Raw genomic sequence first — 18,812 nt, forward strand, 5'->3', positions numbered from 1 at the left:
ATTGAAAATAAAAAACCAATTCAACACGTAGAATTATATGTATACCTTGGAACAGTCGTCAACTCGAAATGGGATCAAAAAGCCGAAATATATTCAGAGTATAACCAGAGCTACATTTAACATGAGAAATATATCAATCATTGCGACATATATGTCCCACTAAAAATATGGCTGCTAAAATGCTATGTATTTCCAGTCTTGTTGTATGGAGCAGAGCTGGACAATAATGGAAACATTATCGAAAAGGCTAGATGTATTCGAAATGTGGGTGTACCGACGTATCCTCAAAATATTCTGGACGACTCACACCACCAACGAATAGGTATTGCGCCAAATTGGAAAACAAAAAGAAATATCTTTCACAATTAAAAAACGAAAACGTGAACACCTCGGTCATATATTATGAGACATGATAAATATCGTATACTGCAGCTGATAATATAGGGTAAAATAGAGAGTAAACGTGGACCCGGAAGGAGAAGACACTCATGGCTTCAAAACTTACGCCAATGGTTTGGACTAACATCGATCGAGTTATAGATACGCTGTAAACAAAATTAAAATTGCTATGATGATAGCCAACTTCCACAACGGACAAGGCACATGAAGAAAAGAATTAGAAATGAGATGAAAATGTAAAATTTTCCGAGGAAAAAAAAACTTCCCGTGTTGACATTCCAACATACAAATCAATGGTATCACCCTTCAGAGCTCCCAAAGCGTCATATACCTGGGCACAGAGCTAAACAGTCAGCTAGACCTCTCAAAAAAATCAGAAGACGCATTGAAATAGCAAGATCTGGCTTCATGAACATGCTTAAAATTCTCTGTAACCCCAAGCTATCAGTCACAATAAGATTGAGAACACTAAAGTGTTATGTGTGGTCTCTATTACTATATGGCTGTGAGACCGGGACATTAAAACAGTATGATGTCAACAAACTGAATTCATTCGAAATGTGGATGTACCGCCGAATGCTAAGAATAAGCTGGACCACCAAAACTACAAATGAAGAAGTACTGGAAATAATGAACACACGTCCTCATCTGGTCAATACAATCATAATTAGAAAGACGTCATATCTAGGACACATAATGCGCCATAGGGAATTTGAGTAGCTTCAGGTAATATTAGAAGGCAAAATCGAAGGTAAAAGGGGTATAGGAAGAAAGAAAAAATCTTGGCTCCGAAACATCAGAGATTGGACCCACACAACAGGGAATGACTTAATTCATCAAGCCCAGAACAGAGAGAAATTTTCCATATTGATCGCCAACCTCAATAGAGAAGGCACTTATGAGGAGGAGAACAACGCAAGAGACCCTAAGAGGTAGTTTTCTGTCCCGATTAAACCCCGATTAGCTAACCAGGACATAAAATACTGGTCCTAAGGCTCAAAGATAGATAGAAAGTAACTCGTGCAGTGGTTACGATTGATTTGATTTAAGATGATAATTGGGGGTGATTTTCCCCGAGGTTTTTGACCAAAAAAAAAAGGGACCAACTATATTTTGAGCATTTGCTTAGTTTTGATGCTACAAACTAAAAAAAAAACAAAAATAAATATTTTTTAAACACTTTAAAAAAGTTGTAATGAGTTTTCCCCAAAAAAGTGAATCATTTTTTGGTTATTTCACGTTGAAATATTCACTTTGAAATTTGGCGGATATGAAACTATTTTTTATTAGCTACAACTTTGTTTCAACTGGGTCCATAGAGTTCATAATATATAGACCTGGATCCCGCGTACCTAAAAAAAGTTGATTAATAGCAAGCTGAAAATTTGTTAATAGCTTAACGGTGTCTAGTCGGACAAACTTTGATGTATGGTAACACTGGAACAGGGGAAGTTTTATTTGTGGAACAGCTTAAAAATTTGGAACGTCAGACTACGAAAACGTTCCATGTATTTTGTCGGACAGAACTTCCAATTGATTTGTTAGCATTTCATTAAACTTTCATGTAAAAATCAGACTGATGTTTATCACCAACTGTGTATTTTAATGAGTGGAACACGAAGAACATGTCAAATGACAGTAATCAAGTCGGTTGTTTAGCAGTCTGATGTTTGCATGAGAGTTTAATGAAAGGGTAACAAATCAATTGGATGTTCTGTCCGACAAAATACCTGGGACGTTTTCGTAACCCCCTGTTACGAAGTTCCCCTGTTCCAGTGTTCCCTCCCGTACATCAAAGTTTGTCCGACTAGACACCGTTAAGCTATTAACAAATTTTCAGCTTGCTATTAATCAAGTTTTTTTGGTACGCGGGATCCAGGTCTAATACACCATATTTTTTTATACTTTTTTAGAAGCTACATATTTTTGCTAAGAATGTTTTTTTCGGATAAAATACTTATTTTTTGAGTTATTTGTAAAAGCCGCCTAAAAACGTGTTTTTTACTCGCAAATAACTCGAATATTAATTTGGTGAAAAAATCCTATAGAACAAAAGTTGCTTAGAATTAGTCAGTTTATCCATTTTCAGACTTATTTTGAACGTATATTTTTTCACCCCCGAGATGGAATAAAACTCACCCTCAGGGCAAAATCTTACATCGGCACACTATCACTTTTCTAGGTTGACATGTTACCTATCTGTATGCCAAATTTCATGTTAATCCAAGCGATTATTTAAAATTTAGAGCAAAAAGTGTGATTCAATGTATATATTTACTACATACTTGTATTTCAAACAATTGCAAATTTCTTTATCAGTTTAAAATAAAGATTTTTGACCAGGTAAAGAATTAATAATTGTCACAAAATTACAAATCACATTATTACAAATATAATCTAAACACAATAAGTGATAAAATATTTCCAAATGAAACGTTTTGTATCTATTAGCATTGTTTAAAAAAAGATAAAAATTTGTCTAGTTATACAATGCTATATCTATAATAGTAAGAATTTACCATTTCCAGGTAAAGAATTAAACACCCTCATCACTGTAAATACAATACAAGTACGATTGAAGGCGAACAGTACCGATCGATCGGTAACGATCATAAGTTCTATTTAGTACGTGGCAACAACGCCGTCGTTAATAGAATTAAAATTCGTCGTTATTAAAATGTTCGAATATATATACGTGCTGCCATCTACTGAAAGAATTGTTAAACGTTTAGTTCCTATGATCACCAACCATTTTGACTGTGGCGTTTACATACCCCCTTCAGTAATTTTGTTAAAACAAAACAGGCATGTTTGTTAAAACAAAACAAACATGTTTGTTTTGTTGTTATTTTTTTAACCCTGTAGATTTAAGTAATTATTGTATATTAAAATTGAAAAAAAAGAACAAGAAAAAAAAAAAAGAAAAAAAAAAGAAAAAAAAAAGAAAAAAAAAGAAAAAAAAAGAAAATAAAAGAGTAAAAAAAAGGGAGAAAAAAAAAAGAAAAAAAACTAAGAAGATGTAAACCTCCGAGAAGTTGAATCGGGTTTATGTCTTAGCGTAGTAAAAAAAAACAATTAAAAAAAAAAGAAAAAAAACCAATTAAAAATATAATAAAAAAATATATATATAAAAAATAAATATATACAAAAAAAATAAATATACACAAAAAAATATTTACATCCAAAACAGTGTATTTATGTAGATAGTAGTATGTTAGTTTCTTATGTACATATATTTAGAGTTAGAAATACAGAAAAAATTCCTCTGATTGAAAAAAAATTGTTTGTTTTTAAAATAAAATGTCTGGCTAATTGGCAGACAAAAATATGTTTATAAAGCAAACGTTCATTATTTTTTCATGCAGAATAACCCATTAACGGTTGTCGAACTTATTTAGAAACACCCTGTACTGATAAAGAACATGGCTAGTTGATAAAATACCTAATTTTTGTATTATCCAACATAAGCGAATGAATAAAAAAACAGAATGTTAAGAAAACCTGAGGCTATAGTTGGGTTTTAATTTCAGTATTTTTTAAATGCTAGAATATTCCAAAGGGTGTTGCGAACTTTGAGAAAAAAAAGCATACATAGTTTGATTCGTACACCCGGTATACAATGAAAATTTACCTGTTTAGGGCAAATTAAAAAAATTACTTAAATCGGACAACAGGTTTAGGAGATACGAGACATCAAAAATTACCCATTTTTGGGGTGCCCGTTTTCTCTGACGCGCAGTGTATATAAGACACTCGATTACTTCCAACATACATAATTGATTCCTTCTCACACAAAATAAATCACCGTCCGTTTTTTTCAACAATCTTCGAGCCACCTACCACATCAGCGAACAAACTCGGTATGATTATTAAAAGATACTCTCACTTACCTTAGAATATTCACAAATTTGTACAAATCCAATATCTTCTTTCTTAAAATAATTTCTCACTCTAACAAAATCAAAATAACTTGGAATAAATATTAAAGTATGCTTCATCAAAGTCTCCCTTTGCTGGGGTAAAATTTTATTTATAAAAAACTCAAACCTCGCATCGATAGCATCTGCTGCATTTTTACAATCGAACCTATGGAACACATGTGGAATCTGCACAACCACTTGGCTTATACAACCGAATTCGATAGGATTAACTACTTTAACTTTTCCGGCAAAATTGTGACATTTTTTGTTAAAGACTGCGTTAATTTCTGGTAAATTATTTGAGGAAAATATGAGAGTCTGTCTATAATATTTCGCCCAACCGTTTAAACTCCAGGTTCTAACTCTGTAACAAAAATACAAATGTGATAGTAGATGAATAACGAAATAACATAGCATTAACATCATGATGTTTCATTTAAAAAAAAAGGAATTTTCTTGCTTTTTTGGCCTCCCCAACACTAATGGACCAACATAATGGTTCATTATTATTTATAGGACCCAATATAAATTATAAACTCATATAAATCTAAGAAAATATTTAGAATGGTATATATAATATTTTGTATTCAAAATTAAAATGTAATGGAAGAGACAAAAAATTTTTAAACTACGGCCTGGAAACCAAGAACAGAAAAATTTTGTTAAAAAAGGGAAAGTTTATTACAGGTTGTCAAAAACTAGGAATTACTTTGGAAATCCTACAATCGGCACGACCATTGATGCACAGCAAAATTACTGAAAATTATCTCAGTAGTAGTAGTCAAGTTACGCCGTTCATTCATCTCTCAATAATTGCGTTCGCGGGTACCTGTCGGCGACTAGTCGTTGACAATTCCTAAACTCACCTAATATGAATAATACAGTTAATAGATAAATACAAGGTATATTTACCTAGTATAATTTAATAATTAGTTATTAATATTAATTAAAAGTATACATACCTTGTATATATCTATTAACGGTATTATTTATATTACACTCGAGTCCACGAGTCTTTACCCGTGCGTCATTAATACCTGGCGAGATAAAACACATACTTTTTATCTAGCATCATTCCCTTCCACGCATGAAACTAATGACAAACCAGCTACCGCCTGTTATTGAGTAAAAACACATGTTATTTTTATGAAAGATCTAGACTCAGTACATTGAAAAAAGATAGGTACAAAAAAAGACGATATATTTTAAGTACAATTTCTGACGTTTTGGTTTGTTTACTTTTGTGGCTGTCAGTTTGTTGAATTTCTTGCTGTTATTTTGTAGAATTTTTGCATTTTGAAGTTTTTTATAGTATACAAACAGTTATTTTCACAACTAATTTTATGTTGGAGTTTAAAATTTTATGGTAAGTTTATGTTATTTTACGATTAGTTTTGACAACGTACAAAGCTAGCCTCATTGACACAGTTAAGGAATGCTTAACATTAAATATGTTATTGAATTTTTTTATAAATTGTTTATTCATTTATTAATCAATGATAATAAAAGAATTTATTAAGCTACTTCAAATTTAGCTGTAATTATGCACCAAAATTTTAAAGCAAAACTTAAATTTGACATTCTATTTATTTGATAACGTCAAATTTTATACTATAACCCGTGATCAGAGTAATACCCACTTTCTGTCACTTGCTGTTGCGTTTAGTAACTTTCCGGCTTATTTCGTATGCTTTAAATGATGACGCACGGGTAAGGACTCGTGGACTCAACTGTAGGTAAGGTTAGGAATTGTCAACGACTAGTCGCCGACATGTACCCGCGAACGCACTCAATAGTTGCACTCAATAGTTGCGTTCGCGGATACCCTGGCCAAATTGTCGCCGACAATTCCTAACCTCACCTAATATAAATAATACCGTTAATAGATAAGTGTACAAGGTATATTTACTTTTAACTAATATTAATAACTAATTAAGTATTTTCGATGGGAAATAAGCCACAATTTTACCAAAAAAATGAATTTATTAACGTTTCGACGCCCAAGTCGGGTGCCGTTGTCAAAATACAAAATAATACTAAATAAACAAAAATGCTGTTGCTTAGTAAAAAATTCATCTAATAATTTATTTAATCTGACTCATTATACAGGGTGTCCAGAAACTCTTCCGACAAACGAAGACCGGAGATTCCTCAGATAATTTGAAGATAATTTAACCCAATTCACCTAGTCCGAAAATGCTTTCTAAGGGAGCTAGAGCTCTTTAAAGATGGCGTTTTGTATATAGTTTTTTTAAAATAGCTTCAGAACGCTTCTATTTAGAAAAACGAAAACTCGCACGCATATTTATCTTCCAAAGATACATCGATTCCATTAATTGAGAATTTCTAGTACCGGTCATAGGCGTCCGTTTTGGGTAGGACAACAGTTATTTTATCACATAACTTTTTTGTCTTTAACTCTTAAGAACTTTTGACACTGGATTATTAAATTGTGAGGTATTGTGGTACTAAAAGGTACTCTTGCTTTAAGTCGGTAGAATGCACCGTTTTCTAGAAAAATCGATTTGAAAATTTTTCGGTTGCTGAATTAGAAAAAAATTTTTCCAAAAAACTATTTAGAAAAACGAAAACTGGTACGTTTATTTATCTTCCAGAGATAAATCGATTTACTCAATTACGAAATTCTATTAACTATCATATGCGTCCGTTTTGGGTAGGTCAACAGTTAGTTTATCGCATAACATTTTTGTCTTTAATTTTTAAGCATTTTTGACACTTAATGATTAAGTTATGAGGTATTCTAGTACTATAAGCTACTCTTGCTTCAAGTCGGTAAAATACACCGTTTATATTTGAATTTTTTTTTTTTTAATTTTTTTAGAATTGAAAAAATGAAAAATTTTTTAATCGATTTTTCTAGAAAACGGTGCGTCCTACAGACTTAAAGCAAGAGTACCTTTTAGTACTAGAATAGCTCACAATTTAATAATCCAGTTTCAAAAATGCTTAAAAGTTAAAGACAAAAAAGTTATACGATAAAATAACCGTTGCCCTACTCAAAACTGGTGCCTATGACCGGTAATAGAAATTCGTAATTAATGGAATCGATGTATCTCTAGTAGATAAATAAGCGTACCAGTTTTCGTTTTTCTAAATAGAAACGTTCTGGAGATATTTAAGAAAAACTAATTCCAAGACGCCATCTTCAAAGATCTCTAGCTCCCTTAGGAAGCATTTTCGGACTAGGTGAATTGGGTTAAATTGTCTTAAAATGATCTGAGGAATCTCCTGTTTTCGTTTGTCTGTAGAGTTTCTGGACACCCTGTATACTTAATTATAAAAATAATATAATACTGAATTATCAAAATGCCACAAGGAAATAGCTTCAGAACAACATTAATAACTAATTATTAAATTATACTATATACTATTTATTAACGGTATTATTTATAACCAACTATTCTAAATGGGAAATAAGCTACAATTTAACTAAAAAAATTTATTTCAATAACTATAATACATAATTTATATTATTATTTTAAAGTACGCATGCGATTTGCTGACAATTTGTCACCGACTAGTCACCGACAGGTACCCGCGAACGCACCTTCTACGCACATAGTTCCTGCCCTACTTCTTGTACTTCCTCATTGTCGTGTGGCTTGAAAACTTCAGTTAGATGTGCAGCAAATAGATCAGCCTTTTTTGTTACTTTTTTCCCATGGATTAAATTTTTTCCGAATTGAAGATGAAGTATTTATTGGTTTATTTTTGTTTTTGATTGGTTTTCAGATAGAGTTATACGAAACTTATTTGTACAGTTTTGTAGTTTTGATACTGTACCGACGATATGCCAAATTTATTTAAATCAGAGGAACTTCTTTAAAAAAGTAAAAATCATAAGGACGACAAAATATTTATAAAAGGTCATAAAAGTTTGTAAAAGTTCATTTTATTTACCTGGAAAAGTCAGTTCCGTGTGAATCTTTAGGTTGCATATGTAAGTGGCTTAAAACGTGCATAACATGGTCCCAATTCTGCATAAGAAATATATCTGCCTGGTCCATTATTAGCAATTCGATTGAAGCAAGAAAATCATAATCGCGTTCAGCTTCCCCTTCCGCTCCAATGATTGTTCTTAACCCTAGGGGTGAAGCTATTATAATGTCAGATGAATAGAAATCAGCATATAGCTAAAAATAAAACATTAATTATATTCACAGCAGATGAAAAATGTAAAATACACTGAGCGTCAGAGAAAAGAGGCCACTCAAAAAATAGGTCATTTTTGATGTCTCAAATTTCCTAAACCTGTTGTCCGATTTAAGTGATTTTTTTAATACGTTATAGCCTTATTCTTTAACAATATCGCTATAATAATATTGTTGCCAGACAGGTAAATTGTCGTTGTATACCGGATTTACCAGTCAAATTGTGTTTTTTTCTCAAAGTTCACCACACCCAGTGGAATATTCTAGCATTTATAAAATACTGAAATTAAAACCCAACTATAGCCTCAGGTTTTCTTAACATTCTGTTTTTAATTCATTCGCTATGTTGGATAATAAAAAAGTTAGGTACTTTAACAACTAGCCATGTTCTTCATCAATACAGGGTGTTTCTAAATAAGTGTCACAAACTTTAAGGGGTAATTCTGCATGAAAAAATAATGACCGTTTGCTTTATAAACATATGTCCGCAAATGCTTCATTCCCGACATACGGGATGTTGAATTTTTTCTTACAAACTGACGATTTATTTATTGCTCAAAAACCGGTTGCCATAAGCAAATGAAATTTGGTAGTATCTAAGAGGTAGTTATTGCGAATTTTTTGACATGCAACTAAGAATTTTATATTCTTCATTGGCGCGCATACGGGTCATATTACCCAAAATACGGGTCATATTACCCAAAATACGGGTCATATTACCCGTATGCACGCAAATGGTGAATTTAAAATTCTTAATCGTATGTCAAAAAATGTGCAATAAGTACCTCTTAAAACCTACCAAATTTCATTTGCATAACTCAACCGGTTTTAGGTATATCATTGCATTGCATTTGCATATCTCAAACGAAGCATTTGCGGACATATGTTTATAAAGCAAACGGTCGTTATTTTTTCATGCAGTTTTAAAGTTTGTCGACCTTATTTAGAAACGCCCTGTATTGATGAAGAACATGGCTAGTTGTTAAAGTACATAACTTTTTTATTATCCAACACAAGCGAATGAATCAAGAAACAGAATGTTAAGAAAACCTTAGGCTATAGTTGGGTTTTAATTTCAGATGAATTTCATTATTAATGCTAGAATATTCCACAGGGTGTGGTGAACTTTGACAAAAAAATACAGTTTGATTGGTACACCCGGTATACAATTACAATTTACCTGTCTAGCAACAATATTATTATAGCGATATTGTTAAAGAATAAGGCTAGCGATATTAACAAATTAAAAAAAAACACTTAAATCTGACAAAAGACATAAAAAATTACCCATTTTTTGGGTGGCCTCTTTTCTCTGACGCGCAGTGTAATTTATTAAAGTTTTTTTTTTAAATATTGTGTTTATATGGGATTAGCCTAAGGTACGAACGATTCCGACATCGACGGCAGACGGCAACTGCAGATGGCAGTTGCAGTTGTCGCCGTGACAGACGTCACTACTTTGCACTATTAATTTGTATGAGACTGATTCCGACATCTAACTGCAATTGCTCACCGGCAGAACGTCAGTTGCTAATAATTATACAAATTAATACTGCAAAGTAAATACGTATGTCATGGTAACAAACGTAACTACCTTTAAAGGTACGATTCCGACTTCGACGACAGGCGGCAGACGGCAACTGCAGACGGCAGTTGCAGTTGTCGCCGTGACAGACGTCACTACTTTGCACTATTAATTTGTATGCACATCTAACTGCAATTGCTGTCCGGCAGAACGTCAGTTGCTAACAATTATTATACAATTAATAATACAAAGTAAATACTATGTCATGGTAACAACTGTAACTGCCGTCTGCAGTTGCCGTATGCCGCCTGCCGTCGATGTCGGTATCGTAGCTACAATTGATTGTATTGTTGAAATATTATTAAAAAATTCTGTTAAAAGAGTGTATAACTGCCAAGATGTTGATGCGGTTGTCTTAACAAAATTGAGATTGACATACTTGACCATGGTGTTGTAGGCAACAACCATGCTTTGGCTGAGAAGATCTGAGGGTGAATAAATATCAAATTCTAATTATTCTGTGCGCTTCTGCATTATTTGTGTTTTATGCTTTTCTGTGTATCTGAGTGTTCATATTGTGTTTGTGTATTGTTTGTTGCATATGTATGTATTGTGTATGACTGAAGATGACAATCTCACATTTTCTCATCCGCTATTGTTGGTATATTCTTGTTATTCACTTCTTCTTTAAGTATTGTCAACCAAAGCGTGCCGCATTCTGCTGATAGCTTTGCTACACATTTTTCTTCATTTGGTAGGATGAGGGCTGCTTCTTTGATTTTTCTCTTTTTCATGGATGTTTCCTTTAGAATTATTGATGCATCTTTCCATTGTATTCTGTGTTCATTGTCCCCAGCATGATTGCATATCTGAGATTTGTCGAAATCCCTGTTGTTTATGTATGCTTCATGCTTTTTTTCCTGACGCTTAGTGATCTTGCAGTTTCTCCAACAGAGAAATTGTTGTATTCACAGGGTATTTTGTAGATGCAGACCTTTGACCTTCTTGTATGTTCTTGGGTTTGGTTATGGACAGAATAGATCTGAGAGTGTTGATTGTTTTAAATGTTCTGATGTTGTACTTGTTTCCTATCCTTTTTAATTTTTCTAATAAACCCTTTACATATGGTATTGTAGTTATCCTTGAGTCCCTTATTGTGGGTGTTGCTGACCTGTTAGTGTTATGTTGTTTTCTTCCTTCTATCTAGTGGAGTTCCTTGTTTATATGCAAACATGCCACATACCTGGGATAATGAACAAAAAGTAGAATGGTAAGATGCATCAATAATCATGAAGAATACATGAAATACAGGAAAATCAAAGAGACCTTCTAAATGAAGAAAAATATATGTAGCAAACCCATCAGCAGAATGCAGCAATCTTTGATTACCAATACTTACAGCGGATTACCAACGATAGTGGATGAGAAAATGTGAGACGCAAGTCGTTAATCATTCTCAATATACAGAGAGGGGCAAAATTATGGAATAAATTAATTTTCTCTAAAATGGACGATTTTGGAGAAAACCCCAAAACAGGTAGATTTTTAATTTTAAATTACAATTTTTTGGCATACCTTTATTTCATAATAGTGTGATTTCATCCATCTGAGCGTGATGACGTAATCGATGACTCATTTGAAAGGTTGTTCAATAGACCGAAAAAGTGTGACGTTTCATCCCCACTGCTATGTTTCCATTCCAGTTTAATTATGACCCTTATTGCCATATGGCATAAGACCATCACAAATTGTTTTTTCAAAATTCTGACTTATTTTGAAGTATTTAATTGACGTAGTATTTTTTTCTGGTTCTATATTTATGTTTAATTAATTCTATATTTTCCTTTTATGCAAATAATATTGCAAATTAATTTAAAAAGTTAATAAAAAGCGTATCAGACGTATGTAGTTGATTGTTGTTTGGTTTATCCATAGGACTCATAGAAATGTATAATTTCTGTGGACTTAACACGTCCCTTTTTGTGTTCTGTGGGTTTTTAATATCATTTGTGACATTTGTCATATTTCAATTTCAGTCTTGTGCTTGTGTAGGTACTTGTAGAGGGAATTTTGAATTTTACTGACGAGTAAAATTTTACTGAAGATTTTGAATATAACGCATATTTTTATTTTTAGTTAGTTATAACGTTTTTGTTCTATGTATAAGGTTGTTATTGCATTATTATGCAGTTTTTTTCGATTCGAAGTCCTTTTCATATTTCATTCTTCAAACAGTTGTTTTCAGGACTAATCATCTGGAGTTTTTTAACGCTATAATTTACATAAAATCCGTATTTTTCTTTGTGAAAAATAGTTTTTTTTCTCTGATTCTGGCCTTGGTTTAGAAGTAGAACCTTTAGCCACGTAATTGTGTATCTTATCACTAACTCAGGTGTAATGTGTAGTGTGTGTGTTGAGTAAGTGTCTTGTTACTTTGCAAAGTCGACGTCATTGTCTTTGCAAAGAGACGCTTATTGTATCCGAACGTCTGCGGTCCCTTCGGTGAGCGCCGATCCCACAAGGACAGAAACTATTTTCATTTATTAATTTATAATAAATGAAAAAATTCCTGACCCTGGTGGGATTCGAACTCACTACCATTCGGAACTTTCGATCCAAAGGTTAGGCGCTCTTACCACTGAGCCACAGAGGGGGTTAAAAAAAAATAGTTATAAAAATGTATTCCAAAGTAGAAAACGAGGTTAGTAATCAAATCGAAATAACTTTTTTTACTTGCTTAAATAATAACAGAAAGCAAGATCCTACTACATAAAATAGAAAACTGGATACACTTAAATTATTTAATAAAACTTATTACCGACTGTACAAACAAAATATGAAAATACAAACTCCTAATCCTACACAAAATCGTAATTATAAATCTATGAAAATACAAAGAAAATACAAAGTTTTTTCAACACATAAGTAAACTCAAAAAACCGAGAATCAAAGATAGCTAACTACACTAACCTTAGACAAATGAAAATAAGGATTTCATGTAAATTAGCGATAAATTATTAAAATGTACTTACGATAAAATTGGAAATTCCAGAAAATTAGCCCTGAAAACAACTGTTTGAATAATGAAAAGGAATTAAGGCGAAATCTGTATAACAAAATCACCACAATAACAACAACAACCTTTAACTTAACCCGTTGATTGAAATATTAATACCCTCAGCCCCCAATACATCAATCAACGCTTAACCACAGTATCCTTAATCATAGAGACAGAGAAATAATAGTTATTTATGTACCAAGTCAGTAAAGTTACTCTTTATCGAACGAGTCTGATATGAGCAGAGCGAGCATAGCGAGCGAGGCAAATTCGATAAAGAATCTTTACTGACGTGGTGCATACAAAATTTTATCGCCAACAATTTGATATTGGTTTTAACACTTACAATTTACAATTTAAGAACTTTTTAAATTTTAAACGTCATAATAATTTCATGACAGTGATGACTAAAGCTCGGATTATAGGCAAAATGCCTTTTTTTGCCTATTTTGCCTATTATAATAATTGTTTTTTGCACTTTTTGCCTTTTTTCGTAAATTCCGCCTATTTCTGCCTTTTTTAAAATTTCATGGTACTACCCATGATATTATTCTATTACTAAACCATTCTATAATAAAATTTTGGGTCAATAATAAAATATCAATGGTTTGTTTATATAAGAGATTTCTAGGAAAATGTACCTGATCGAGACTTGATCAACGCTTAACCACAGTATCCTTAATCATAGAGACAGAGAAATAATAGTTATTTATGTACCAAGTCAGTAAAGTTACTCTTTATCGAACGAGTCTGATATGAGCAGAGCGAGCATAGCGAGCGAGGCAAATTCGATAAAGAATCTTTACTGACGTGGTGCATACAAAATTTTATCGCCAACAATTTGATATTGGTTTTAACACTTACAATTTACAATTTAAGAACTTTTTAAATTTTAAACGTCATAATAATTTCATGACAGTGATGACTAAAGCTCGGATTATAGGCAAAATGCCTTTTTTTGCCTATTTTGCCTATTATAATAATTGTTTTTTGCACTTTTTGCCTTTTTTCGTAAATTCCGCCTATTTCTGCCTTTTTTAAAATTTCATGGTACTACCCATGATATTATTCTATTACTAAACCATTCTATAATAAAATTTTGGGTCAATAATAAAATATCAATGGTTTGTTTATATAAGAGATTTCTAGGAAAATGTACCTGATCGAGACTTGATCAACGCTTAACCACAGTATCCTTAATCATAGAGACAGAGAAATAATAGTTATTTATGTACCAAGTCAGTAAAGTTACTCTTTATCGAACGAGTCTGATATGAGCAGAGCGAGCATAGCGAGCGAGGCAAATTCGATAAAGAATCTTTACTGACGTGGTGCATACAAAATTTTATCGCCAACAATTTGATATTGGTTTTAACACTTACAATTTACAATTTAAGAACTTTTTAAATTTTAAACGTCATAATAATTTCATGACAGTGATGACTAAAGCTCGGATTATAGGCAAAATGCCTTTTTTTGCCTATTTTGCCTATTATAATAATTGTTTTTTGCACTTTTTGCCTTTTTTCGTAAATTCCGCCTATTTCTGCCTTTTTTAAAATTTCATGGTACTACCCATGATATTATTCTATTACTAAACCATTCTATAATAAAATTTTGGGTCAATAATAAAATATCAATGGTTTGTTTATATAAGAGATTTCTAGGAAAATGTACCTGATCGAGACTTGATCAACGCTTAACCACAGTATCCTTAATCATAGAGACAGAGAAATAATAGTTATTTATGTACCAAGTCAGTAAAGTTACTCTTTATCGAACGAGTCTGATATGAGCAGAGCGAGCATAGCGAGCGAGGCAAATTCGATAAAGAATCTTTACTGACGTGGTGCATACAAAATTTTATCGCCAACAATTTGATATTGGTTTTAACACTTACAATTTACAATTTAAGAACTTTTTAAATTTTAAACGTCATAATAATTTCATGACAGTGATGACTAAAGCTCGGATTATAGGCAAAATGCCTTTTTTTGCCTATTTTGCCTATTATAATAATTGTTTTTTGCACTTTTTGCCTTTTTTCGTAAATTCCGCCTATTTCTGCCTTTTTTAAAATTTCATGGTACTACCCATGATATTATTCTATTACTAAACCATTCTATAATAAAATTTTGGGTCAATAATAAAATATCAATGGTTTGTTTATATAAGAGATTTCTAGGAAAATGTACCTGATCGAGACTTGAGGGTTAACTATTTGGAAATCCCTAAGCTTTATTAGTTTATTATCAGTTGTACAGTCGGTTACTGTATCAGAGTTTAGCCACAAATTGCTATATCTTAGTTTAGTTTTGTTGCGTATACCGAAAAGCAAAGAACACGTTTTAAAACGTTTTAGACATTTGTGTGAAAAGATGACATCTAAATTAAGGCTATGGATCGCACCTTATTCGGAACTTTCTCTAGAAGGAGATGAAGCATTTTGTAAACCATGCGGCAAATCGGTAAGTTTTATTTTTTCTCTTTTTTTCTCGTCCCACAACATAACTAAATTCTAAAGCGGTTTTATAATTCTAATTATTTTTTTTTTAATTCTCAGATTTCAAGTAGAAAAAAGTACTTTATTGACCAGCATTGTGGAACCCCACTTCATAAACGTAATTTGGAAAAATTAAATTCCTCTAAGTTAGCCCAAATATCTCTGCGGGATAGTTTAAGCAGTTCAAAAAAAAAAGGAGGAAGACGCATTTAAATTTGATTTATGCCAGATGATGATTGCATCCAACATTCCTCTATATAAAGTTAATAACCCTAGTTTTTAATGCTTTTTCGAAAAATATCTTAATAAATCCTTACCGGACGAGAGTACATTGAGAAAACATACTGTGGAAAAATGTTATGTGGAATATATTTCAAAAATTAAGCGGGAGTTAGAGGGCAATTTTTTGTATATTATCGTGGATGAAACGACAGATGTATGCGGCAGGTATATAGCTAATTTAATGATTGGAATTTTGAACGAAAACTTTGCGAGAAAACCTTATTTAGTTGCCGTTAAAGAATTGGAAAAAACAAACAATTTAACAATAAGTCGATTTATACAAGATAGTTTAACAAACCTCTTTTTACCCAACCCTACACCAGTGAATAAAATAGTTTTAATGCTTTCAGATGCTGCGGCATATATGTTAAAAGCTGCTGTTAATTTAAACATTTTTTATCCTAATTTAATTCACTGCACTTGTGTAGCCCACGGGGTAAATAGAATTGCTAAAGAAATAAGAAATCTGTTTCCGTTGGTAAATAATTTTATAAATTTTATGAAAAAAGTTTTTGTAAAGGCTCCGTTGAGGGTGCAAATATATAAAGAAAGACTTCCCGGGTCCTTTGCCACCTAAACCAGTAATTACAAGGTGGGGAACCTGGCTCGAAGCAGTTTTTTTTACTTTGAACACTGCAATGAAATAGAATTAGTTATGTCAGAATTTGATGATGATATTTCCGAAGCCATTCGAGAAGCAAAAAAAATATTAAAAAATCCCAAATTGAAACAGGAACTCGCTTATATCAATGACAATTATAAATTAATAGTTACCACAATTACCTTATTAGAAAAACAAGAGATAAATTTATGTGAGTCAGTAAAATTAATAGATAATTTAAAGACGAAAATTAAATCGGCACCTGGAAGTAACGGTCAATTAATTTTTAAAAAAATGAAATATGTTTTCGACAAGAATGAAGGTTTTTCGTTTTTATCTAATGTTGCTAAAGTTTTGAATGGGACATTTTCCGAGGAATTACAAATTATGCCAGATTTATTATCCGCTCTGAAATATGCTCCAATTACATCTGTCGATGTCGAACGTTCGTTTTCAATGAACAAATTAATTTTAAGTGATCGAAGACATAGTTTTAAGACCGAAAATATTGAAAAGCATTTAGTTGTTTCTATTAATGATAAAATTTTAAGTGGTTACAATGTTTAATTATTAATTAACAGTTATTTAGTTACTAGTTTATTTATACTAATGTGTAAATATACCTGCCTTAAGTTAATATTACTTTAATTCACTTTGTACAATAAATAATAAGTTATATTCCTTTATTGCCTATATTTTGCCTAAATGTTAATATTCCTGCCTTTTTTAATAAAAATCTTTGCCTATATAGGCGCCTTTTTCTTAAATTTTTGTTGCCTATAAATCCGAGCTTTAGTGATGACAGATAACTTTTGCATGATGGCTGCTTTCGATTTTTAATTAATAGTTATCAATATTGAATAATTACTAAATCGGTAAAGTTTTAATTTATTTTATATGAATACAATTGCAAAATTCTACATAATTTCACTTTTTGACATAAATTGAATTGATAATATCGCAAATTGTGTACAATATTTTTAAATAAGTAAAGCAAATAAATTGTAAGTTACTCAAATAAATAATCGATTACTGCCATCGACCACTTCAATTCAATCTCGATTAATCGCGGCAGTTAAAGTAAAATTCTTCTTTCAGTACAATAAAGTGTTACTTTACTGCCGCAAATGAGTACAATAATGAATGACTTTAGTGACGGTTGGCGATAAAAATAATTACATATTTATTATTATTTTTATTTCTCTACAACCTAACCTTACATTTTATATTATACCCAGAGACAGATAAAAAAAAGTATATACATACAAACATATAGAATGGACAGAGACAGAAACACAGAACTGAAACCAAACGTGACCTAACGTTGTTTTGCGACAAACTAAAGATCCGACATACGTTCCACTATTCAACTTATTTTACTCTTATTTCAATTTAAGCAGCTTTTTATTGTATTCCATCGATGCAAACATGAGATAAGCTTATTTACTTTCATAATAAATATATTTCAATAGTTATTTCGGAGTTAGTTATGTTCAGTAACGATAAGGACAGCCATAATTTGTGCTTGGAAACATAGCCAAATTTCCCGCCTGAAAATTACGTCACAACTTTTTCGGTCCATTCTCTATTCAGTAATATAAACATTAACATCATTACATATACAGGGTGACCAAAAAAATAACTTTTAAATTAAATTAATTGATGCAAAAAGAAGAATGTATGTAATTTATTTAACTCAAATTACATTGTATTGCTGTCAGAAAATAAAAAAAATATTTATTTCACAAATAAACATTTCTTTTCGCTTAAATTAAATCTCAAACAGCCTCCCACCTGCTTCTTGGTACGTTTAACATTTAATTTAAGCGAAAATCAATGTTTATTTGCTAAATAAACATTTTTTTCTATTTTCTGACAGCAATAGGATGTAATTGGAGTTAAGTAAATTACATACGTTCTTCTTTTTGCGTCAAATTAAAGTCAAAAAAATTTTTTAGTCACCCTGTATAAATAACGATGTTAATGTTTATATTACTGAATATAGAATTGAACACTCTTTCAAATGAGATACCACACGACCCCTATTTCCATTTTAAAAAATCATCTTTTACGTCATCACGTCCAGATGGGTGACGTCACTAGTATGAAATATGTATACCAAAAAATTGTAATTTAATAATAAAAATTGACCTGTTTCTCCGGGATTTTTCTCCAAAATCGTTCATTTTAGAGAAAATTAATTTATTCCATAATTTTGCCCCTCTATGTATATGCAACACACAATACACAAAGACAATACGAATACTCCCATACACAGAACCGCATAAAAATAATGCAGAAACACATAGAATAATCAGAAGTTGATGTACCATAGGACATAAATCATCCACC

At 31.7% G+C, this 18,812-nt stretch overlaps 1 protein-coding gene across 1 annotated transcript in view; it reads right to left on the bottom strand.

Moving 5' to 3' along the window:
* Positions 1–18,812, bottom strand: part of LOC126883245 (U3 small nucleolar RNA-associated protein 25 homolog) — a 65,106-nt gene that overhangs the window by 17,362 nt on the left and 28,932 nt on the right. Inside the window, exons 4-5 of the mRNA XM_050648537.1 lie at positions 8,241–8,473; positions 4,290–4,683 (exon numbers count right to left, since the gene is read on the bottom strand). Coding sequence (XP_050504494.1) covers positions 4,290–4,683; positions 8,241–8,473 — 627 coding nt within the window. The remainder of the gene's footprint in view (positions 1–4,289; positions 4,684–8,240; positions 8,474–18,812) is intronic.

This window comes from Diabrotica virgifera, chromosome 4 (assembly GCF_917563875.1).
Source record: "Diabrotica virgifera virgifera chromosome 4, PGI_DIABVI_V3a".
Classification (NCBI taxonomy): Eukaryota; Metazoa; Arthropoda; class Insecta; order Coleoptera; family Chrysomelidae; genus Diabrotica; species Diabrotica virgifera.